Source organism: Nylanderia fulva, unplaced genomic scaffold (assembly GCF_048542155.1).
Source record: "Nylanderia fulva isolate GAGA-0341 unplaced genomic scaffold, ASM4854215v1 Scaffold665, whole genome shotgun sequence".
Taxonomy (NCBI): Eukaryota; Metazoa; Arthropoda; class Insecta; order Hymenoptera; family Formicidae; genus Nylanderia; species Nylanderia fulva.
The window spans coordinates 1-26,888 of NW_028190770.1; the positions used below are offsets into that span (position 1 = coordinate 1).

Below are 26,888 nucleotides of genomic sequence, written 5' to 3' on the forward strand. Positions count from 1 at the left end.
TGGGGGAAACCCACGGCCGACCGGCGACACCTCCGGGACGGGCGGCACCCCCGGACGACCAATCTCTCGAAGTAAACGACCGCCGGCGGTCCCCCCCGGGAACACTTAAACGATTTAGGGCGCCGAAACGAGGAAGCACGTAAAAACGTTTCGGACGAAATTACTTACATTCGGCGCTCGCTGACATGAGGGCGCTGTCCTTCAACTCGAAACTGCTCAAAAACCCCAAAAGGTGGGAGACATATATTCGAATTTTTACGATGATACGCAACCCAAGCTGCGGTAACCCCCGGGTTCGGTACGGAACTCGCCCGATGGGGAAACACGCGCTCTCCCCAACATACTTCTCGCTCCAATGCGATCCTATTGGATTATTTGGATATAAAGATGCTTTTATATGATAGCATCAAACGTGTCGGCGTAAAAACTCATTGCGCAAATGTTAAATAAAATAGATTTCAGCTTCTTGCTGCTAATAATAAGATGAATCATACGAGATCATACGATGAATAAGTCGAGATCAAATGAATATTAGCACATATTAGTACTGAAAATTAATATAATATTAATTATAATCATTATATTTATTATATTTATTAATATTATTAGCCACAAGAAGTTATTTTTTATCTTATGTGACATCTGCGCAAACGTAGATGCTTGACGCTTGATGCTAGCATGTAAATGCACCTTTATGGCTCCTGCACACCAGCGCGATGACGCGACACGCGATGCGCGATATCCAATGAGCGTGCAGCTTTTCCGCACGTCATATCCGTCGCACTATAGAGTGCGACATCGCAAAAAAGTTGACCAAGTTTGAAGATTTGTAGCGCGCGACGAGCGATTTACTGCGATCCTATCTATAGATGCGATGTCGTTATAAACAAAGAGGATCTTTTTGGTTATAAATAAACGTGCAACGACATCGATCCGAGAGCGATATTGTCATTAAATTATAAAATTGCAATAAATGGTAACTATGCAATAAATGATGTTAGGTTTCGTAATCGCGCATCGCGTTTATATGAATAGGTAGAAAATCCTATTCTCGCGATTCGTCGCATATCGCGTGTCGCGTCATCGCGCTGGTGTTACTGAGACTGAGAGAGAGAGAGAGAGAGAGATTGCGGTGGAACGAGTTAAACAGTATTTAGATCATGTGCCGACTGAAAATACAATGGGCACTAATCAACCTTACGCGTGGCCTAGTCAAAGTGTTGTGGAATTAAAAAAGTTGTTTTGATGTACAGGTAATATTTTCAAATTTTTTGATAAAGATAATGCACGATTGTAACATTTGGTAAAAGAAATTTTTGTAATTATATTCGCAGGAACCATTTAGTGCCATCGTTGAAAGAGATAACATTCGTTACTCGACCAGCGGAAAAAATAGACGTCGTTGGTCGCACCGGTGCTGGAAAAAGTTCGTTACTAGCTTCGTTGTTTAGACTGACAGAGATCAGTTCTGGGAGTATATTAATCGACAACGTGAATATTCAAACGTTACAACTGAACACATTAAGGTATTCATAAACTTGCAAAAAATAATCATTGTATGTTAACAGTTGTAAAGAAAAGAAAAACATTCCAGATCCCGTTTAGCAATTATACCTCAGAATCCGTTTCTTTTCTCGGGTACTAATCGAGAGAATGTGGATTCGTTGGATCAGTATACCTATATGCACATATATACAAAACCTTCGAGAAATGTAAAGTGCATTCTTTAGTTCATCGAATGGATGGTTTGGATGCAGGCTTGGATGAAGGTGGTAGTAATCTCAGCACTGGGCAGAGACAATTGTTCTGCTTAGTCAGAGCTGTGCTACACAATGCGAAGGTACTTCTTATCTGTAATATTCAAGAAAGCAATTGTTCCTGTATTAATGACTTGATATTTATTTATCTCTGTGAAATTAGTCTTTTTTTCTTACTTTCTCATTTGCTTTGCTTTTGAATAAAAAATTCTCAAATTGAATACCTCAAATTGAAAAATTATCTTCGTAAATCCAATGTTTAATTATGGGTTCTATGTAATCCCTCATGGATTCTAACAATTATTATTAAGAAACTAGAACTAAGAGTGTAAACATTTTCTGCAATTCTTCTGAAGATAAATATTTCAAAATTAATTTAAATAATTTTTTTTAATTTGCATTTTTTTACATAATGGGAAATGTCGTTAAGTTATAATCTTTTAGGTATTCAAATTTTTAAAAATTTTTGTAATTATTATGTGATAAATATAAAACACAAGACGATACACATTAATTGTTCAGTTAATAGGAATTTTAAGAAAAACATGTATTATATGTATAATTGTACAGAATAGTATCATTATTATATATTTATTTAAAGTAATATAAAATGTTTTCATTGCAATAATATTGTATGTATTAAGTGCATACAACAGCACATAACATATTAATTTGATTTTTGGGAGGTTAATATTAATATAAATTGTAAAAATTCTAAAGTTTTTACACAGCGCTTTTTAATTTTCTTGTCAGTTAAATTCTTGCATCAATGCGTTAATTTCTGATTACTTATATTTAAATAATTAAATTTACTTTATTTTTATAGAAAGTAAAGACGATTTTTTGGATATTGTTAATAGTTTAATAGAAATAATCCACGCATTGTTCTGAGAGATCTGATCACAAAGATTAATATATTAATATACTTTGACATAGTGACAAATATAATAGTAAAATATAATACTAAATATAATACTAAAATATAATACTAAATATAATACTAAAATATTATACTAAATATAATACTAAATAATATTAAAGAGAGAATTCACTCTGATTTGATAAATTTATAAAAACTGAAAATATATGAAAAAATCAAAATAAATAGCTTTGCGTAGTGCAGCTTTTCCAACTTTCTTTTTATAAAATTCTCGCAATGTAACTTAACTTTTAGCTTAATGTGTCATATAATTAATTTCACATATTGCACTTGTAATCATGAATATATATTATCAATAAAAGAATTGTAATAACTACACAGTATTGCTACTCTACATATAATATAAATATATGAAGAAATCAAAATAAATGACTTTGCGCAGTGCAATTTCTCTAACTTCTTTTTTTATAAAATTCTCACAACGTAACTTAACTTTAAGTTTTATGTGTTGAAATAATAAAAATTAGGTATTCTACTTATTTTTTGCAATTTCTTAAATACAAGTAATCTACGTATTATTTTTGAATAAAAAATTAAAATATTTCCGATTTGACTAAATAAATATTTTCTGAAAAAATATTTATTCATTTAATGACGTTTAATTATGCGCCTGTTCCCGAGTTCTCGCTTGTACCGCTAACGAGCGAGCTAAATGAGATTAATTAAATGAGGACGCATCGGAAAGTTTATTCGTGCAAACACTCCGGCTTTGCTTATCGACATCCTGCCTGCATTCGTCCACGTATCGGTCGTAGAATCTCGAAGATTGTGCATCCGACGAGTGTAAGCCGGGAATTAGCAGATATCGTAATAATCGTGTCGCGCGGTCGTGCGGAGCGTCGAAAAGTACGAAACCTTTGTCCGAAACGTATTTCCGTATCGTAGCATTATCTCCTCGTAGCGGCGCTACTCGCCGTCAAGTGCCCCGGAGGTACCGCCGGCGGGCGACGGACTTGGTGAAATCATTCGGTCGTCCGGAGGTGTCGCCCGTCCCGGAGGTGCCGTCCGTCCCCAAGTTGACGCCGGCCGTTATGTGGTGCCGCACGTATAATCACGCCCGTAACGAGCCGTCTCGGTTGCCGCGCGCGTGATTTCGCATCGGGCGAGTGTTCCGTACCGTAATCGCGGTCACCGCAGCTTGCGTGTTGCGTATCATCCGTAATAATTCGAAATATATGTCTCCGACACGTGGGTTTGAGAGACACGTTTCGAGTTAGTAATCGGACAGCGCCCTTATGTCGAGCGAGCGCCGAATAGTAAGTAACTTTCGTCCGAAACGTTTTTACGTAGCTCTCCTCGTTGCGGCGCCGTAAATCGTCGTTAAGTGTTCCGGAGGTACCGCCGGCGGTCGTCTGACTTCGAGAGATCATTCGGTCGTCCGGAGGTGCCGCTCGTCCCGAAGGTGTCGCCGGTCGGCCGTGGTTCCCGGAGGTGTCGCCCGGCCCGGAGGTGTCGCCCGGCCCAGAGGTGTCGCCGGTCGGCCGTGGTTCCCGGAGGTGTCGCCCGGCCCGGAGGTGTCGCCGGTCGGCCGTGGTTCCCGGAGGTGTCGCCCGGCCCGGAGGTGCCGCCGGTCGGCCGTGGTTCCCGGAGGTGTCGCCTGGCCCGGAGGTGCCGCCCGACCCGGAGTTGCCGCCCGGCCCGGAGGTACCGTCGGTGCTTATACCTTATTGTCCCGGCATTTCGTTTGTTTCCTTCTTAATTAATGCTAATTATCGTTGTTTGACATTCGCCATACGGCTATCGTGATAATATTTTATCGTACAATAGGACTTTTCGATCGTTTGCTCTCCGCGACAATGTCTCGATTGAACGCGCCTTTCGGCGCTCGCGCTCGCATACGGCCGTGCGTAGGACCGTGCGTCGCCGACCGCCTGGCCGGCCGGTTGGGTACTATAAGAGATACGTCGCACTCCCCTCAATAAATAACTCAAATAAATCAATAAATAAATCAACTCAAATAAACCCCCCGATGGGTTCCCACCTTGACGAAGTCCCGCGGCTGATGGGGGGGGGGGGGTCCGGGGTGGAAGGATATCACCCGTTCAGGGGTGTGACCGACTGGTCTGGGCCCCCTTGGCTCGTCCGGCTGCTGGGGCGGGTGGAGGGGCTTGAGGGGGCGCGCGGGGGCCGCTCGCTCAGGAGATGGCAACCGTGTGCGCCGGACAAAGAGGAACCTCCCCAAGCTAAAGTGTGTGCAACCGTGCTGAGGGCTGCATGGCGTAAGGGGAGTTACGTCACAAACGGTGCCTCTCGGATACCGGGCGACCTTCGAGAGTATCGAGCCAAGCCCTGGGCATTCGCGGCTCTGCCCAGGTGATACCGCGCGGCCGCGGTACTCGTGGGATCAAATATGAGTACAAGCCAAAATCAAAATGAAAACTTTTCGGAAGTCCTACAGGGCGTGGCCACCTTAGGTGACGAACGACCTGGAGGAGAAAGCCCGAGCAATTCGGGGGCGGAGCCAAATAAGGCCTAGCCACCAATCGCTAGGTTTCGTTATAGCGGAGCGGCAAGGCGACGCTATAAAAAACAGAAGCAGATGGAGGCGAAGGGGGAAGCTGAAAAGCCCACCTCGGAACTGACATCTGTTTCGACAGTTACTCCCAGGACGGGGGAGCGAGCTCCTTCTGGGGCGGTTAAGCGACTCAGATCGGAGCATAGCACACCCAGTCCTGCCAGTAACACTCAGTTGGGCAAAAGGCCGAAAGTCATAACTGATCAAAGGACTTTTGCCCAATTGACCTCCGGTCTTGTGAGGGTTGCCCTGGTTCCCTTGGCTTACCCTGACAAAAGACTGGAAAAAGACGAGGCATCGCTTCTGAAAGAAACGGTCAGAAGGCGTATCCTTTGCTTAGCAAGGGGTACCAAAGCGCCTACTTTCAGAGGCACCTCGGATAGGGACGGGGCAGTTGTTTTTAACTGCACGAACAGGGAAACTGAGGAGTGGCTTAGAAGCCTAACCTCAGAAATCAAGATCAATGGGATCGAACTGCGTGCACTGCGAGTCGATGAGCTCCCTAAGAGACATCGAATCGTAGTGCATGTTGAGGATCCCACAATACCTGTCAAGGAAGCGTTGGAGCTACTTGACAGGCAAAACGTAGGCATCCAGTCACCGGACTGGGTGATCGCGAAGGGTAGCGAAAGCAGGGACGCCACGAGCACCCACTTCGCTGCCCTTGTTGGGGATGGGGCTTTGAGGGCGCTAAGAGCTCTCAATTTTAAACCCTACTGTGGACTTGGGCAGGCAACGATCAGGTTGCCTGCTGGAGAAAGCAGTAAGGAAGGCGCAAAGGAGAAATCACCGGACCCGTCAGCATAAATATGGCGGACCGGATTCACTTTACGCAGATTAACTTGCATCACAGCAAAAGCGCATCGGCTGTACTAGCCAGGTGCGCAGCTGTGATGCACACAAGTAAATATATATTTTTAATACAAGAACCATGGATCATCAAGGGACACATAAGAGGACTTGGCAGCTGTGGAAAACTATTCTGGGCCGGAAACACGGACCGACCGAGAGCGTGCATTATAGCGAAAGGAATAGACGCCTGTCTACTGCCACAATTTAGCGATGGTGACTTTGTTGCCATCAGACTGAAGATAAAGACGACCGGTGGAATAGCCAGGGATCTAATTATAGGGTCAGTGTACATGCCCTACGATTTGGAAAACCTGCCCCTGCGACCGGTGGTTGGTCGCGGCTCGGAGATGCAGGCTCCGCAGCAGACACTCGCAAGCAGCCAGCAGATCCAACCGATGGTCGATCCTGACCACGCACAAGCACCGCAGACGCATCCGGAGGTCATCCCAGGAACATCAACCGATCCTCGACTCATCGCCCACGATTTGCCCCCGAGTGACTTTTAAACCCTGAAGGAACAGTGTATATAAATGTATAGTTATTAGGGTAAGCTAGGATAAGGATTCGTCCACAGGAATCGATCGTGCAACTTATTTAATAATTTATTTTAACACCGAAGGAATTGACATCCATGGGTATGGATCATTTTACGTTTCATTATCACCCATAGGTAAGCCTTACGATGCGATCGAAATCTGTGGACGGAACATTTTTATTTTTAGCATAAAATTATTCTGGGGATAAATAACCCGTAATTATCCATGGATATTCGAGTTGCGACTAAATGGATCAAACCATGGATGGAAATATCCATAAACTATCCAAGCGTTTCCGCGAAGTTTATGAGGAACATCTATGGAAGGATTAACCGGGTTTGATCCGTTAACGTCACGTATAATCAACCTATGGACTCGAATATCGTTAATCTATAATATTAAGTTTTGATGACTTTAAAAGCGTATTCTTGTGTTTTATTTACGTGGAAAAATATTTTATTTATTCGTCGCACGAAATACGACTGGGTCTTTAATTTTAGCCAGCAAATATTTTTAATTAACATGGCCAAGGACCATGATTGACATTGGCCAAAGTAATAATACGTTGTTTTATTTTGTGGTGAAATTAATTTTGTAGTAATTTAAAAGTAATTGTTGAGTATATCTGTAACAATGAGATAATTCTAATAATATATATTTTAACCTAGAATGAAAGTATATAGAAATATAAAAATAACATAAAATAAGAAAAACATATTTATATGTAACAAAAACACTTACCGTAGTTAATAAGTTGTAAATATGTTGTAACTATATGTTTATACTATAAAAAGAAGCGTCCGATAGCACATTAGCAAGTACCATCGAAAAATCGCATAGTTATGTAAAAAAGGAACCTTTTACGAGTATGCCTTATAGCGCGAAAATAAAATCAGGAACTCCGATGGAGCAGAGTTTACTCCCGAGCGTCGCGATTCGCCCGAGCATCGGCGGAGAGGACGCTCGGCGCCGATTGGTCGGCGGGTTCGTAGAGAGGCGCGTTACACCCGGATGGGTATAAAAGCCGTCGCAAGCGAGCTCTCGAGGTTCGTGTAGTTTGAAACGTCAGCGAGCACTGACTTACGCGTTCCAAGTCGGAAGTTCGTCATAAAGGAATCGGTAAATACTGATCGACGCGATCCGAAATAACAATCGTGACGAAAATGTCAACAGCCTAAAGGCTGAAGAGCATCACGAAAATAACTCTGTCGGGAAACAAGTGCCTATAAACAGAAGCGCAAGTGTAAATAGAGCATTGGACTTTGTGGAATAAACAATTCCTTGGTTATTGAAAAACAGTGTGTCAAATACTTACCTTCTTTGTGCCTATCCCACGGAGATCCTCGTCGGGTAGCAGCTGCGTTCTGGTGATCCACGAATCCAGCGTCGAACCTGAAAATAAAGAGGAGAGTATCAAAGCCTCCCAACCTTGTTGCTATTAATGGTCAAAGCAACTGGCGACCGTTCAATGATCAAAGCGGGGCCGTCTGGACCGGTAAGTCGAAATAGTGAGTACCAACCGCAAGCACGTTCGGTCACAGTGAAACATAGCCGCCGTGAGTAGTCGAACGCCAGCCTGGAATTTATTGTCGCAAGACAGTGAGTACCGAAAAAGCTGGCGACCGTGACACCTGTCGAAATCGAACTTCGACAGGCCCGGACTAAAAGAACCTGTAGTGTAAAAAATTAATTTAAGAAATACGGCACCACTTGTTCTAACGAAAAAGGTGGCGACCGTGACAGCTGCCGTTTAGCGAAACGGCAGTTAATACACAAGCCACCGATTCTACCGGTCGAAATCAAGTTTCAACAGGCCGGATTGAAAAGAACGTGTAACGTAAAACAGTTAGATTAGAATAAAATCCGAAACCAATTATTATTATAAGTTAAATAGTAACCGTGACAGCTATCGAGCATCGCGTTTGATAATAGTTATTGCTTAGAATAAGACCACTTTCGAAAAAGGTGGCGACCGCGAAAATTGTCGAAAACAATAAATTCGATAATACGGTTAGGAAAACTTGCAAATTAACGGTTAAAATTGCAAAAACAGGCAAAAGTCATAATACGCGAATAGCACGGCGATCGCGAAAATAAAGTAGCATAGCCCGAGAAGCGTAATGACCGTGACAGCGGTTGAACATCACGTTCGATATTAAAGCCAAAGAATAAGCCTTGCACGCAAAAACGGATAAAATAGAAACACGTTCAAAAAACGTAAAATCGGTAACGAAAAACCGAAAGCGATTCGCGAAGTAGTTAAATCAGAAACGAATCAACAAATCACAAAAGTTAGACACCCTAGCCTTAAAAGGTGGTGCAATAGGAAACGTCAGCACGTTTCATTCGCGGATAGAAAATATCTAACGTAAATAAAAATAAAAGTCGTGAATAATCAACAAGGTTATCGCGAAATAGCGCATGAAGAATTGCATGGTAGAATTGCGTCAATCAAAAGACACACGCCAATAAAAGAAGATAGGGACAGCGATTGTTCCGTCTGGCAGTTGTGTGATGCATGAAGCGTGATAGATATTAATTTATTTAATCACCTACATCTTCCTGTAAGTCAATCTGCACAAAAATTGTGTTGATAATTGTTCCGCATCAAACAAAGCACCCGCTAATAAAAGAAGGCGTCGACAAACTGTCACGCCTAGCGAAAGTGCGATGCAATAAAGAATATATTAATCTTGTAAATCAATTTCAGTGAAATATACGTTGGAAAAGCGCATAATTGATAAAGTACTTTTAAGTACTCGAAAAGCGCAGTATCAAATAACCGCGCACCGACAAAGACGCGAGAGACCGCGCGCCGACAAAGCCGAGGTAAACCGCGCGCCGACAAAGACGCGAGAGACCGCGTGCCGACAAAGCCGAGGTAAACCGCGCACCGACAAAAACGCGAGAGACCGCACGCCGACAAAGCCGAGGTAAACCGCGCGCCGACAAAGACGCGAGAGACCGCACGCCGACAAAGGCGAGGCAAACCGCGCACCGACAAAGACGCGCCAACATACGCGTAGTCATCAAAGCAACCGAAACAACATACCGGGTATTTAAATTGTTACGATTTTAATTATTTCTTATAAAATAATAAACGAACGTGTTACGCAATACTAGTAACTTACCAAACGTACAATAAATAATTCCGTACAATTAATTTCCGTTCTTCGCGAAAAATTTAAAAACGCGAAAAAATAGAATCGTTCGGAAACAATATACCGGGTGATTCTAAAGTACGTCCGTATTAGATTTACTATCAAAAAGCGAATAAGCTAACGCGATACGCGATAAGCAATACATTGATATTCGGACGCGACAAATAATTCCATTAGGCAATAAACATTTGCCAAAGTTCAAGAAGGGCAGAGTCATAAATTAAATTCGGTATTAAAATTCGGCATAATGGACAGCGACACCGAAGATCAAAAGAAGCAAGTCTTCAAGGGAGTGATGCATTCGCCACCGACTACCCTAAGATCTGGAAAGGTACGCAACCCGCTAAGTAAGACCGATGATCCGCAACAAGGAACTTCATCAATGAAGAATCCCGAAGACGGAGCCGACGATAGAATCCGAATCCTAGAGGAACAGGTTAAAGCTATGTCAATTGCACTAAAAAATGTAGAGCTATCGGCAAGTCGATACGCCTCCCAAGACTCGTTAGAAGATATAGAGAGGAATACAAACGTGATCGATCCGAGAGTAAGCGCAAGGCAAAACATTGGCATACGCCTACCAAAGGGAGGGTGGTTAAAAAGCCCATTCGAAGAACTAAAATTCAGTGGAAAAACGGAAGATATAAACCCCATGAGGTTCTTAAAGAAGTTTAATTCGATCGCGAACCACGAAGAGATCGACGACCAAGATTTAATACACTTTTTTGGAAGGTGCATGAGGGACCAAGCGGCCGTATGGTACGAGGTCCAAGATTTCGCACATATAAACGAGGCGCGGGAGGCGTTTATTCAACGTTTCTGGGGAGATACCCAGCAAGCCAAATTTCGCGAAAAACTCTATATGGGGCAGTACAAACCTGGAAAATCATCAACAATGGCGGATTACGCCCTGGATTTAGCCAGACAAGCAAAACTGCTTGAACCACCAATGGGAGACGCGGAAATAATACGCTGCGTTAAAAGACACTTCGATAAAGAAGTCGCGCGGGAAATCAAGTGGTCAACCACTAAAAATATTTCCGAACTAACGTCGATCCTTGAGGAAATACACGACGAGAAACAGGCAGCTGCGGAGACTAAGTCAGCAAGAGACAAGTCATCGGAGAAAGCCTCGTCGAAAAGTGCGATAAAGAAGAGACAAGATCCGGCGATACAATACCAGAGAACTAAGTGGAGCTCGACAAAGAGTCCATATGTCCGAAACAGGGAGCAAAAAGCGCTTCCATGGTACGGACAAGAAGCAAAAAAGTCAAAGCCGAAGGTGGAGTTTCCAGAATCCGAGTCCGATGAAGAGGACCGGCAGAATAAAGCAACGAAATCGAAAGATGCCTCAAGAGGAAGAAAAACATCCAACGAGACGAAAGCGCCGAAGAAGAAGGGAATTTCTACTATCAAGCAAAGACAACTTTCATCGACGGATTCCGAAGACACTACGGACGAAAGTAGCCCGAATAACAATCCGGAAGAGTCCTTTGAAGAAAAAAGAATCTCGATTATGAGGACCCAAAAGATCATCAAAGATCTAAGCGATGACGAGGGTCATAGTAAGAACAAATCGCAATCGAACCCAATTATCGACATTAGAATTGGCAAGACCAAAATACGCGCACTAGTCGATACAGGTGCGGAGATATCTGTCATGTCCAAAAACACGTTGGACAGCATAATAAAAGCCGGAGAAAATTTCGATCGAATTCCGGTAAGAAAATGCAAACTGAAAGGTGCTTTTGGCGAACAGGAGCTCACGATAGCATGCAAAATACAATTATCGATAAACATCGAGAAAAATCGACTATTGCAGGAATTTTATATAGTCGATAAATTATCGTACCCAATTGTATTGGGAAACGATATGTTGAACAGATTTAACGCGAGGATTAAATACCGCGAAAACAAGTTCAACGTCAAATTTAGAAACAATAAAGAAGTCAAGTCTATTCTATCGATCGCCATGTCTGAAATAGAAGGGGGCGTCGAACTAAATAGAATACTAAAGAAACATCCAAAGGTATTCGAAGACAAAATCGGCAAAGTAAGCCACTACGAACATAAGATAGAAATGAGCGACGATAAACCGTACAAAAAGAAATCATATCCCGTTCCTGAGATACATAGAGACGCGGTACGCAAAATGATAAAGGAATGGACTCAACAAGGAATCGTCAAAAAGGCCGCGACTCAATACATCAACCCATTGGTCACGGTTAAAAAGAAATCCGGAGATTTGCGGATATGCTTGGACGCGAGAGAGATAAACAAAAAGATGGTGGCGGACCACGCACAACCTCCAACTATCGACGAGGTGTTCAGCCGCATAGGAAATAAAAAATACTTCTCCACGCTAGACGTCACCCAGGCATTTTGGCAAATTCCCCTAGACAAAAATAGTAGAAAGTACACTGGATTCATGTTCGATGGCCAATCATACGTATTCAAGAGATTACCATTCGGTTTGAAAACAGCCGGTGCATCTTTTACAAGAGCCATGAATAAGGCATTAAAAAACGACAATCTGAAGTTTGTTATCGTCTATCTCGACGACATTTTGATTGCGTCGAACAGTCTCCAGGAACATCTAAAACATTTAGATCTCGTGATTGGACGTTTGGAAGACGTCGGCTTCAAACTTAATAAAGAAAAATGCGAATTCCTAAAAAGGGAGATAAAATTCCTGGGACACACGTTCGACAATATAACAGCGAACATTAACGAAGAAACGAAATGTTCGATAGCCTCGTTCCAGAGGCCCAAAACTAAGAAAAACATCCAAGCATTTTTGGGTTTAGTCAACTGGGATCGAAGATTTGTTAAAAATTTGGCAAGACTAACGAAACCCCTAGAAAATTTATTAAAAAAGAACGTAAAATTCGTATGGACGGAAACCGAACAAGAGGCGTTCGAGAACATCAAGAGAGCATTCACCAACGCTCCAACGTTATATTTAACTAACCCAAAAATGAATTTCGGAATCGATGTGGACGCATCCAAAACCGGACTAGGAGCACGTCTATATCAGTACGAGAGGGAAAACGACCATCAAAAATATACTATAGCTTACGCCAGTCGTAGTTTAAAAAACGCGGAAAAAAATTATACGATCACAGAGATCGAATGTCTCGCACTGGTATTTGCACTTAAGAAATGGCACGTGATGTTGATGGGCAGAAATGTAAGAGTCAACACGGACCATCGCGCCATCAAATTCGTGAGTTCGTGCGCAAACGCCAGCGAACGCATAGCCCGATGGATGTCGTTTCTACAAGAGTTCGACCTCGATATAAACCATATCCCAGGCACGAAAAACAAGATCGCAGACGCGTTGTCAAGGCAATACCAAGACGACAACAATCAAACATCCATACAAAACGAGTACAGAGTATACTCGATCCTCGAGTTGGAAGAAGAAGATAACCCAGAAAATTGGATAAAAACCATCCAGGAAGCTCAACGAAACGACCAGATTATTCAAGAAAAAATAACACAGCAAAATCCAAACATTAAAATCCGCGACGGACTTGTAAGAATAAATCACGGTACCAACGAGCGAATATTAATTCCAAATCAGATCGCATGGGAATTAATAAATTCCGTACACAAATTCTTGGTACATTTTGGAACCGATAAAACGATCGGATTCGCGAAAAGATTTTTCCACATAGAAAATCTGGATAGATTAACAAGAGACGTAGTCGCGTCATGTAATACGTGTATGGCATCGAAGTACTACACCAGACCGACACAAGGTCCACAATTTTACGACTTGCCGGAAAAAGAAAACGACACGGTGTCATTAGACTTGTTCGGCCCTTTACCTAGAACCAAAGAAGGAAAAAGATATATCATCGTAATTATGGACCAATTTTCAAAATTAATCCGTTGTTTTCCAATATGCAACCAAAAAATCGAAACCATAATGCAAACAATCGAAGAAGAATACCTTACGAACATGGCCAAACCGAAAACATTTGTAACCGACAACGGAGGACAATTCTTGTCCGAAAAATGGTCCAATTTTGCCAACGAAAAAGGATGGGAAATCCGTAAAACGTCACCATATAATCCACAATCCAATCCAGTGGAAAGAGTCATGAGAGAACTCGGCAGAGTAATTAGGTCATACTTTCATGACAAACACACACAATGGGAAAAGATAATAAAACGGTTCGAAATTACCGCGAATGAAACCCATCACTTTTCTACGGGAGAAATTCCAAATAAGTTACATCCCGAGTTACAAATTAAACTTAAAATAAATAATCAATTGATTCCGGAGGAAAATGAAAATCAGGACCATCAGGAGCTAAGAACCAAGGTAACCAACCATTTGGAAAAGCGAGCGAACCAACGACGAATTCAAGCGGAAAAACATCAATCAGCCAAACAATATGAAATCGGAGACCGGGTATGGGTAAAAATTCACCGCAGATCGGACGCAAGCCGCAAGACTACCAAGAAGATGCACCTGATATATGATGGACCATTCATTATTCGCGATATCATAAGAAAAAATGCGTATCTGATAGAACATCTCGACGGAACAATAGTCGGCACATATAATTCCCGTCAAATCAGACCGCATCGCGAACCAAAATTAAGAATCCAAGAAAATCAGCAGATCATAATTTCCGACACTGAAGAAGAAATTGAACCTCCACGAAACAGTAACCAACAAGATGGACCAATAATAATTTCCGATTCGGAAGAAGAAAACGAAAACCCAAAAATAAACATGATTTCGTTAATTCCAATCGAACAACTAACAAATAGATCGAGTTTAGAAGGAGACGGAAAAATAAATAACCAAATTAAACCACAAACAAAAATTTGGGATTCCGAAATAGCAACCGAGATCCAAGAAATGTCATACTCACGAGAAGGGATCAAAAGAAACATTTTTCTAAACCATAATTGGATTAAACATCAAAACGTAGCATTCCACCAAATTGGATACCTACAACCTCAAAATCCAATTCCCCACGGAAATATCAACGGAATTACCACTAATCCGCAATTTCCATGGATAAACGACGAACAAAATAGAAAATTACAAAATTCAATTCAACATCATCCGAAAACTTACAGAATAGATATACCACTAAAATCATCAACTGTAATACAATGCGTTAAACCACAATCCGAGAAAAGAATTAGAAATACTTACGAAAACCTCGAAACAACCAAAAGTAAGACCATATATCAGGAACCCGAAAGAAAAGGACAAATCAAAGAACCTGAAAAGGAAAAGCAAATTAGTAGTCAACCGAGTAAAAAGAAAAGTAGCTTACCTTACGGAAAACCAGGTCCAGCCAGGAAACCTAAAAAAGAAAATAAAATTAATAAAAAAGCTACAAAAGAAGACAGTAACTTACTTACCAAAAATCCAAAGTTACCCAACGAATCTGCAACAAAGGAGAAAATTATTCAGCTTCCGGAAAAAAGAGAATACTTACCATCCGAAGAGTCAAGTCAATCCGCAAGACAAGCCGATTATGAAAATGGAGAAGAAGTAATAAAAACTCCAAAAGACCATCTAAACTCAAGATTGAATGGTAAAAATCAAAAAATTAACTTACCAGTCGACAGTCCTAAATCATCCATAGAACAACAGGAATCTGAAAAAGAAAGGCAAAATATCGATAAGTGGTACGAACTTAAACGTTCGACAGAATTTCTTACGTTACTCAACTTACAACCCGTTAAAGTTAATTATATAACTAACGAAATAACAAAAATCGATATTTCACCCGAATCAATCAAAAAGTGGGAAAACGCGCGAAAGGAGTCCGCAACGAGGGATCCCCCACCGAGCGTATCCCCACCAAGCGATCTCGCGACACGCGACGTAAGCGCGACAAGTCCGAACGCGTCAGTACTTAATCGCGAGGCATACGACGAACACATGCCATTTTCCGATACCGAGATGGAAGAGCGATTAAAAGAACTCGAAGTTCGCGAACGCGAAGCTAACGAACGAGTTAAACGCGCGTTACAAGAAAGAAAGATCGCGAAAAAAGAAAAGCGAATCCGACAATTGGAACAATTGGAGATCAAAATTCGCCAACAAACATCGGATACCGAGAGCGAGGAAGATAGCATCATCCGCCAAATTAACGACAAAATCGAAGAAGAGGCAACAAAGGGATTTTCCAACACCGAGAAATTCCAACTATTGGATTATTCCGACGACACCAAGGTAACTATATCGGTTGTAACAACAATCAAATGCAACAAAGGCATCGATGCATTGGATCAAAAACCACTCGTCATCACTCAAGAGATGAATGGAAGAAACATCCAACGAAGAATCGTAGCAAACTGGGCCGGAAGACTAGCGACATACGCAACAGAAGGACCAAATAAAAACAAGCCGTATATCATCTACGACAATAAAAAGGGCCTACAAGTCGCACAAGAATACTTTGCTAACGATCCACCTCAACAACAGCCCGAGGACATCCAACGCAGAGTTCCACCCACGAGGAAGATAAACTCAGTTGCATCCACGAGCAACGTGGAAAAATATCCAGCCAATATAAAAAAGACAATATCGCCCATAAGACAAACGGAAATCAAACAAGTATCACCACAGCCGACACCATCGACATCATTCTCAACCTTAGAAAAACCCGACAACAAAGTCAAACAGCGATTCGAAGTTATCACGGAGTCAGACTTCGAAACTGACGAAAACACTCCACCTAATGGACAAGATCCACCCGAACAACGTGGATCGAAACGTAAGGCGACTCCTGACATCAAGGTTAAGAGCATTACCAAATGTTCCAAAGAACTGAAGGTCTTAATCGAAGATGCCAAAAAATTAAAAATGACAAAACAAAAACCACAACGAGTAATAAAACCTATCTCGTATGTGGAGGAATCACTCGCAAGTTCCGACGAAGAAATCCCACCGAAACACACGTTTCGACGGAGACGGAACAGCAAGGGTAAATTCGTAAAAACTTACGACGAGTCCGAGGAGGAAGCAGCGAATCCAGCATCCCCGAACCACAAACTCCTCATTCCGGAAGTCGACGAGCCGACTCCCAAAATAAGAGAAGGGGGTATGCGACCGGTGGTTGGTCGCGGCTCGGAGATGCAGGCTCCGCAGCAGACACTCGCAAGCAGCCAGCAGATCCAACCGATGGTCGATCCTGACCACGCACAAGCACCGCAGACGCATCCGGAGGTCATCCCAGGAACATCAACCGATCCTCGACTCATCGCCCACGATTTGCCCCCGAGTGACTTTTAAACCCTGAAGGAACAGTGTATATAAATGTATAGTTATTAGGGTAAGTTAGGATAAGGATTCGTCCACAGGAATCGATCGTGCAACTTATTTAATAATTTATTTTAACACCGAAGGAATTGACATCCATGTGTATGGATCATTTTACGTTTCATTATCACCCATAGGTAAGCCTTACGATGCGATCGAAATCTGTGGACGGAACATTTTTATTTTTAGCATAAAATTATTCTGGGGATAAATAACCCGTAATTATCCATGGATATCCGAGTTGCGACTAAATGGATCGAACCATGGATGGAAATATCCATAAACTATCCAAGCGTTTCCGCGAAGTTTATGAGGAACATCTATGGAAGGATTAACCGAGTTTGATCCGTTAACGTCACGTATAATCAACCTATGGACTCGAATATCGTTAATCTATAATATTAAGTTTTGATAACTTTAAAAGCGTATTCTTGTGTTTTATTTACGTGGAAAAATATTTTATTTATTCGTCATACGACTAGGTCTTTAATTTTAGCCAGCAAATATTTTTGATTAACATGACCAAGGACCATGATTGACATTGGCCAAAGTAATAATACGTTGTTTTATTTTGTGGTGAAATTAATTTTGTAGTAATTCAAAAGTAACTGTTGAGTATATCTGTAACAATGAGATAATTCTAATAATATATATTTTAACCTAGAATGAAAGTATATAGAAATATAAAAAATAACATAAAATAAGAAAAACATATTTATATGTAACAAAAACACTTACCGTAGTTAATAAGTTGTAAATATGTTGTAACTATATGTTTATACTATAAAAAGAAGCGTCCGATAGCACATTAGCAAGTACCATCGAAAAATCGCATAGTTATGTAAAAAAGGAACCTTTTACGAGTATGCCTTATAGCGCGAAAATAAAATCAGGAACTCCGACGGAGTAAAGGTTACTCCCGAGCGCCGCGATTCGTCCGAGCGTCAGCGGAGGGGACGCTCGGCGCCGATTGGCAGGCGAGTCCATGGAGGGGCGCGTTACACTCGGATGGGTATAAAAGCCGTCGCAAGCGAGCTCTCGAGGTTCGTGTAGTTTGAAACGTCAGCGAGCACTGACTTACGCGTTCCAAGTCGGAAGTTCGTCATAAAGGAATCGGTAAATACTGATCGACGCGATCCTAAATAAAATTCGTGACGTAAATATTAACAGCCCTGAGGCTGACGAGCGTTTCGAAAATAACTCTGTCGGGAAACAAGTGCCTATAAACAGAAGCGCAAGTGTAAATAGAGCATTGGACTTTATGGAATAAACAATTCCTTGGTTATTGAAAAACAGTGTGTCAAATACTTACCTTCTTTGTGCCTATCCCACGGAGATCCTCGTCGGGTAGCAGCTGCGTTCTGGTGATCCACGAATCCAGCGTCGAACCCTGAAAATAAAGAGGAGAGTATCAAAGCCTCCCAACCTTGTTGCTATTAGTGGTCAAAGCAACTGGCGACCGTTCAATGATCAAAGCGGGGCCGTCTGGACCGGTAAGTCGAAATAGTGAGTTCCTACCGCGAGCACGTTCGGTCACACCCCCACACGAAAACATGATGAAACTCACGACTTATGCAAGGCAGAAAGGGCTAGAAATACTCCTGGGATGCGATGCCAACTCGCACCATCTGGTGTGGGGGAGCACCGACATAAATCCCAGGGGTGAGAGCCTATTCAACTTTGTGGTAGGTATGGAGCTACACATCCTGAATAGAGGAACAGAACCTACCTTCCTGGACTCTAGAAGACAGGAAGTGATAGATATAACCATATGCTCAGGCGGAATACTGGACCTGTTGAGGGGATGGAGGGTCTCTGATGAGCCCTCAGGATCAGACCACAGGCAGGTCCGTTTCACCATGGAGCAAGTACAGAGCCAAGGGTTATGGAAGAGAAATCCTAGGAAAACAAATTGGAGAGGGTACGAGGAAGACCTTAGGAGTCGACTCAAGGAAGCACCCACTAGATTCCACACCAAAGAAAATTTGGAAACAGCGGCAGACTACTTGAATGATGCCATTAAATACTCATACGAGATGAACTGCCCATTAGAGTCAAAGAACCCTTCAGCCAAAACACCATGGTGGAATAAAGAGCTAGCTAAGCTAAGGGCTGAAAGGAGAAGACTCTTTAATAGGGCTAGAAATGTAAATACACCGAGATCCTGGGAGGAGTACAGGAAATCTCAGAGAATTTACAAAAAGGCCATAGTAAAAGCTAAAAGGAAAGGATGGAGAAGTTTTTGCTCAAGTATAGAGAGTGCTCCTGAAGCATCTAGACTGAGTAGAATACTCTGCAAGGAAAACCAAACACAATGGGGCTGCCTTAAGCGTCCCAATGGAGGGTACACAGAAACTGCGGAGGAGACCTTACGGCACCTTATGGAAATTCATTTCCCAGGCTTTAGGGAGGACTCAGCAGACAACAACAACAGGCAGAGACCCATGACCGTGCACAAATCAAGGGCATGGGGACTGGCAGCTAAGGTGGTCTATCCACAAGCAGTGGAATGGGCGGTCGGTTCCTTCGAGCCTCTAAAGGCTCCAGGACCTGATGGAATATACCCGATCCTGCTGCAGAAAGGGCTGAGCATCTTGCTAGGCCCAATGACAAAAATCTACAGGGCAAGTATTGCCCTTAGACATGTCCCCCAGAAGTGGAGAGAAACCAAGGTGGTTTTCATACCTAAACCTGGCAAGAACGGTCACGTCAGGGCAAAGGACTATAGACCAATTAGCCTTATGTCCTTTGTATTGAAGACCTTAGAGAGACTGGTGGACAGATTTCTCAAGTCCAACTCTCTAATACAACAACCTCTAGCCGACTCTCAGTATGCCTACAGGAGGGCAGGTCTACCGAAACCGCCCTACATCACCTGATAGGCAAAGTTGAGAGTCAGCTGGAGGCAAAGGGCTATGCGATCGGAATCTTCCTGGACATCGAGGGCGCTTTCGATAGCACTTCACACGAGGTGGTAGGGGAGGCACTGATCAAACATGGAGTTCAAGAACCACTGGTGGACTAGATAGGAAATATGCTAGTGGACAGACGCTTAACGGTGGAGTGCCAAGACATCTCCATCAGAGGAAAACCAATGAGAGGCTGCCCACAGAGGGGAGTTTTATCTCCTCTGTTGTGGTGTCTAGTGATAGACGACCTGCTAAAGGAGCTACAGAGGAAAGGTGTCTCGACCTTTGGCTATGCTGATGACGTGGCCATAGTGGTTAGAGGACCATTTCTCAACACACTAAAGGACCAAGCAAAGGATACCTTAAGGATTGTGCAAAACTGGTGTGAGAACAGATGTCTAACGGTTAATCCGAGCAAGACAAATATTATGGTCTTCACCAGAAAATATAAAACCTGAACCCATAGAGACGTTAAAACTCTGGGGAAAGGAAATACCGTTTACAGACTCGGTGAAATACTTGGGACTGTTTCTAGATCCTAAGCTTAGCTGGGGAAAACATCTCATAGAGCAAAGGAAAAAGTTCTATGCATCCATGTGGATGTGCAGAAGGGCAATGAGCAAGTCGTGGGGGCATCAGCGCTGGTGCAGCTTGTGGCTGTACAGGGCGGTCCCTGCTACCGCGGCTGCTATACGCGTCAGTCGTCTGGTGGACGAGAATAAATAAAGGGGAGGTAGAGAAACTACTTAGAAGCCTGCAAGGTAACTACCTAAGGGCTGCAGTAGGGGCCATGAGAACCACACCCACAGAGGCGCTTGAAATAGCACTCAGTGTTACGCCAATAGGCTTGGCCGTGATAAAATCAGCCAATACTACGGCATACCGTCTGAAATGTCAGGGTGAATGGAGAAACACAGGACTGGGACACACCAGGCTTGGTCTTCTCCAAAAGTACCCTATAGAGGAAATACAAGACAGAACTACAAGAAAGTATCAACTGGTAAAACACTTTAAGATATGAATACCTGATAGAAATGAGTGGCTGAAACCGGGCGGAATCATGGACACAAAGGTGGACATGTGGTTCACGGACGGATCAGGGATAAACAACTGCTTTGGAGCAGGGAGTATATGGACCTGGGGGAAAACTATAGGGAGAGTATTCCAATGGGAGGCGACTGCACGGTCTTTATGGCAGAGATGCTCGCCATCCTCAGATGTGCCGAACTGAAACCTAACCAAAGGAACAAATTGCAGGAAAAATATATATCTGCACAGACAGTAGGCGGCCCTTCTGGCGTTGGCGGGTGCGACCACCGAGTCTTGCTTGGTATGGGACTGCATGCTGGGCGCTGGAGGAGCTGTGTGGAACAAATAAAGTAACGTTAGTCTGGGTGCCCGGGCATCAGGGCATACCGGGAAACGAAATAGCAGACTCACTGGCTAGAGAAGGGGCTAGCAAAGCACCAGATAGTCGGGAGATGGGAGTGCCCTTTACGATGGGTAAGAACTTCATCAGGGAAAATATAGACAAACAACATAAGGCCAGGTGGGATAATCTGAAATCCTGCCGACAGGCCAAATTCCTGATGAAAGACATAAATGGTAACAGAACCAAGGAACTGCTCACGTTGAATAGGCAGAAATTGAGGATGGGGGATAGGACTGCTGACAGGACATTCACCAATACTCAAAGCCCACCTATTCAATATCAGACTCGCAGACAGGAAGGAGTGTCGACTATGCGGGAGGAAAAAGAGGACAGCATACATATTCTGTGCCAATGTCCGGCTCTGGCTAGAAAGAGATTCAGGATCTGGGGACAAAAGTTTCTTAAATCCCAAGAATTAGACAAAACAAGGGTGGTGGAACTCATAAGCCTAGTGGAGAACTCTGGCTGAGTACACATCACTCAGTTTAAAGACAAGAGTGAGGAGACACAATGGATCTCGCTGGATCTAGGTGCCGTCGGGGGCCAAGTCATGGAACCACTCACTACCCAATCTACTACTACTACTGACTACGTCGCACTCGGCGCGTCGAACGAGTCGAGCGAGTCCGGACGAGTCGTAAACGTACTTTTCTCGAGTCTCTCGCCACTCCGGCGTGTTTCGACCGCTCTCCGTACCGTCGCCGACCGCTTGGCCGGTCGGTTGGGTACTATAAGAGGTAGGAGAGATTAATATTGTACGTGTCGCGCTCTCGACGTTGACAAACGAAGAATCGCCCGAACGGGTCGAGAACGGATTTTGTCGAGTCGCGACTCTGACACTGAGAGAACATTTATATAAAATATTTGATTTGGAAACCACGAATATATAAAATAATATACGATCGTCGCAGAACGCGCCCGCCGCCAAGTCTTCTCATGCTTGGAGGTTGCGTGTCTCGCGAGAACGTACGTTCGACTCTCGCGTCGTCTCGTATTCCTCTTCGCCGGGGATTACGGTGCGGCCTCTTCTCGTTCGTCGCCGAACGCGCGCCAAAATTAACGCATACTTATTTATTACGAGCACAGCATTGCCACGAGTCGTGTGTCGCAAGACCGAATGGCTCTTATGTGGCGCGCACGCCTCTAGTGTGTTTGGCCGCGCGGTTCCCTCTCGTTTCGTACGCAGCAGCGGAATCGTACCGCGCTTACCGAGCATCTACTCCACGGATACGAGTTTGCGGGAAGAGTTGCTTCTTCCCGCTCGCTTTGTACGCCGTAGCGAAATCTTATTGCTGGTCGTGTGCGGTTGAACGCGTACGAACCAGACAGAACAGTCCTCGACGTCTAAGCATCGCCATCGTCGATCTAGCGTCAGGGTGAATCGCGCGGTCTCTCGAGACCGCGCATCATAACATTTGGGAGAATAAGAACACGAGTATTTTGATCTTGTGGATTTTTGAACGGAGAGGAGGAGGAAGAAAAGGAGAGGCGGCGGCGTCGGGGGTTTACTCTCGCCTCCGTCGTTCTCTCGTACGCTTTACATAATAGCGTTAAACACAGCAGAGTGTCGCAACGGCTGAGCAAGACCGGCGGCAAATAAAATGGCACATACGAGCGTGTCGCGCGCGCGTCGGTGTTTCGGCATCGAACGCGCTGCGCGCGCGAAAAGAGCTAGCGACGTGTTTTTTTATATTGTCTCCTTTGGGTTTTATCGGAGCTATCGCCTAGTTCTCTTGTGGACTGCGGTCGATAGGCAAGGATAGATAGCAGGAACTAGTCCTCTTTATTCTAAGTAAGAATACGTAATTTTATTCTTTGGATCACAAATGTTCTTCTCGGGTTTACCGGACGGCTCGTCGTACCAACTCGCCTTCCCGTGCCGCATCGCTCCTTTTTAAAAAACGCGGGAAATCTCTCTTTCCCCAATTCGGCGCTTCGCCCTTGTGGACGCAATAACAAACTGTCGATGTACACAAATTTCAGGAGCTCTCAGGAGCGGATAAACAAGGCGCGCGGATCACGGAAATTTTTTTTTTCCAAAATAACCCCTCGGTGGAATCGCCAAGGGATTCAAATGCAGTCGGGGTAAATCCTACACAAATTTAACTGCAATCATGTGGAGACAAACCTGGGGAAATTTTAAAATTCCGCTGAACCGTCCGGGGACTTACCGGCAATTGTACAGAGTTTACAATGGGTCTTAAAAAAAGTAGAAAAAAACGCGGTCTGACCGAGGCAACCCCGCCCCCAGCCATACTTAACCGTCAAGCTTACATTCGATGATTCTACGCAAGTTTTCCCCTCTGCAGGGAGGTAAATTAGGATTTTTTATTAAACAATATCGTTTATGCGAAATTCATCGATCGATTCTGCCATTTAAAACGCTGCCAAGGTGTTTTAAGTATCAAGACCTTTCCCAATTTCCCAAAAATTTCTCGTATTTCGCACGCATTAAATTTCCATCGATCGAGTCGTGACTCGGAGAATGTAAGACCTCGGACCTCGGAATCGATTAATGGCGCTACCAATTAAAAATGCCTGGTGTGAGCGCATTGCAAAATTTTACATCGTCATAAAGTGGGGCGATCGGGCGCAATTCAAACATGCTTCGATTTTACATAAAGCTGGGGGAACTTTTCACCCGTGGTGTGCGGGACCAAGAAATACGTCGCAAATGGGCTTAACACTTTTACCCTGCCTCCCAATGCCCCCAAATGAGGGCAAAGGCGGAATGAAATGCCTTGGGGACGGTTTTGACGCACTTCGCCTGCAGACCCTACGTCGGCTTGGTCTGTTCGGTCGCTTAACAAGTTGCGCATCCGCGCCTTGATAGGTATCGCGTTGTCGGAATAAAGATCTGATGGAATGCCACGACGCCTACGAACCGTTCGAAGATGCGAAAAAAACCGCACCCGTGGAATAATCATGAAAAAAGCCTAAAGTGTATAGCTCGTTAGCGAGACAAAAAAATAGCGAGATGTATTTTTTGGGTGCGACTACTCCGGGGCCCGGGAAACGTCTCGAATGCAAAGGCCGGCGTAATCAAGTTCCGTATGGCAAATGGACGGAGGGAAATTCCTCTAATGTAGGAAGGTCGGCCATAATTGTCGCCGGTATGGCGCGATGCGATACAGTCAGTTTTTGCGGATACAACCTTTTACCTCTTCGCCCCCCAGAATCCAATATTGTTCCCACGTGCGAACATTAAGGGACACCGCCGTGAATTGTACCTTTAAATTAAATTTGGGATCAATAATGAGCTTAAAAAGGTATGCGGGGGAAGTAATCGGAATTTTACGATCATATGAAAGGTCAACAGTTGAAGTCAAACACCCCACGCGTAGGATACCGGAGGGATCCAGGAACGGATCGAGAGAATGGATTGAGCATCGAACGGAACCTTGACTTGGCTTTGAAAGCGACGTTTTTCTTTTTAAAAAAGTATTCCGTTTGCTCTGTTAATCAGAATCTGTGCGCGGTTTTTATTTCATCGACTTGCAAAACTAGAGAGCACCTTGAGCCACATCTGGGATCCCCGTTCAAACTGAACCGAAGGCGTATGCGGTTTTGACCCGTTTAAGCGTGGCCACGTGGAGAATTAATTGAAGGATTCAAAAAGTTCCGCTCGTTTTGAATGATGCGAGTGGACTGCATTTGACGCTTTCAATTCGTGAATAAATCTTCGGTGCAACTTATCGTAGATTGAAACTGGCCAATTATTCTCGTTTAAATTTAGCCTGCCGGGCCGTTCCACCAGGAACTGGAAGGCGTTAGCTGGGCCTGGATTATCCCCCGATGCGCAATCTGCGGGATTATCTTCTTGTTGGCACTGCAGCCATGTCGCCGTAGGAAGCTTCGTTTTAATAGAAGACCCTCTGTTACGCTACAATACTTTTCAATCTGATGGAGCCTTTTGCAACCCTGCTAATACGATTGTCCCGGGCCTCCAGCAAAACACAGGAATGTTTTGCAATTTTAATCGCGTTTAATAGTAAACGAATACAGCTGTGCTAGCACTGAGCCGCACAGAGCTCGAGTCGTGGAATCGAAAACGTTTTTAAACGGAGCAACCTTGGTTTTTGATAGAAGAAGTCGAACATGACTATCGCCAGAATTCGTGACAATTTTTTGAATAGAAATCCCGCTGCATAGGCTTTAGATGAAGCGTCGCAAAAGCCCGTGTAAAGCAAGCACTGAATGTTCGTGAAGCCTAACCCCGAGGAAATTGGAAGTCTCAAGTGTAACATTTTTTCCAAAAGCCTTCCATTCGGTTTTTTTTCCGCAGAAGAAAATCATCCCACCGAGGAAAATTTCCACAGGGTTTTTGGGAGTAGAATTTTTTAGAGATATCGTGTCGGGAAAACCCTCCCAGGGGATCGTTTTTCGCTCCGTCGAAAGATTTTTCGTTTGAAATGTCGGTAGAGGTGGACGAATTTTTTTTCAAAGGAAAAATTAAACATCGCAAGGTGCCAATGAAAAACCCCCCGGGATTTTTTTTGTTCCCTTTTTGGAAAGCTTGAACTTGCTAGACCGTGATTCGCAGGATTATTCTTGAGAATTTTAAAATCGGTTGCTGGCCATTTTCTAGTGAAAACCCCCTTAGTAAACAGCCGATTAGTTTTTTCGGTTTTTTTTTTTGTGGATGGTTATCATCGCCCCCCGGATGACCGTCAGTATATTTCATTTGCAAAATTGCTTGAGCTAGTGGAAAACGCGAACTCTGTCGTCTTTAAAGTTTTTTTGAGCACGCGTTGGGGAGATAAGCGCGCAGGCAGTCCATAAGTAACGGTATTTAAAATAAGTATGGACTGGGTCGTTCGATGTACGCCACAATTTAAATTGATATTGGCGACGTCGAATATCGTATTTGTCGAAACATTTGCTGAATCAGCGGAAAAAACGTATTTGTAAAACGCCATGAAGATTCGCCGGAAGATCGGTTGCAACTTTGGGGACCATATAAGATGTCATTCAAAGAAGGTTATTCGAGGTATTTGCCGGGGCATTAAACCTACACATTTTTGGTTGTAGTTTTGTCTCGCGAATAACTGGGATGATAGGTAGAAACGTGGGTTAAAAGAAGCTTTGGGCACTTTTCGATTTTTTGCATATCCCCAGCTCTTCGTACTCTTTAAAGAAAGTCGACCGTATTGCCCTGAAATTTCCCGAAAATTGGCTAACGTCGCTCTATTGCGCGAGTGAACCCCGTACTACTGACCTTGACTCGCCGATTTTTATCGGAAGGACCAGACTTGAAGGTAAGCGGACAAACTAGCGCCCCTGAAGAATCGCGCATATGTGTCTCTTGAAAATGGTAAGTTGCAACGAAGATTTTCCTCTGAGAAGCGTGTGCCCGTTTGGAATTTCTTCCAGCCCCCCAAAAACCGTCGGAGTTTCCGAAATCGAGATTGCCAGAAGTTGCTTGTGAACTTAAATTCTTTGGCTATTTTTTTGGTTGGAAATAGGACGCCAAAATATCCACC

General features: G+C 43.6%; 1 protein-coding gene across 1 annotated transcript; it reads left to right on the forward strand.

Moving 5' to 3' along the window:
- The first annotated feature begins 987 nt into the window (after positions 1-987).
- LOC114930936 (ABC transporter C family member 9-like) lies at positions 988-1,978 on the forward strand. Its single transcript, XM_029302794.2, has 3 exons — positions 988-1,253; positions 1,335-1,526; positions 1,595-1,978. Exons 1-3 carry the CDS (start codon positions 1,246-1,248, stop codon positions 1,728-1,730), a joined length of 336 nt encoding a protein of 111 aa, XP_029158627.2. The 5' UTR covers positions 988-1,245; the 3' UTR covers positions 1,731-1,978.
- The last annotated feature ends 24,910 nt before the right edge of the window (positions 1,979-26,888 follow it).

Coding starts and splice junctions, on each gene's coding strand:
- LOC114930936 (XM_029302794.2), top strand. Junction 1,527..1,594: donor TTACAACTGAACACATTAAG/GTATTCATAAAC, acceptor AAAACATTCCAG/ATCCCGTTTAGCAATTATAC.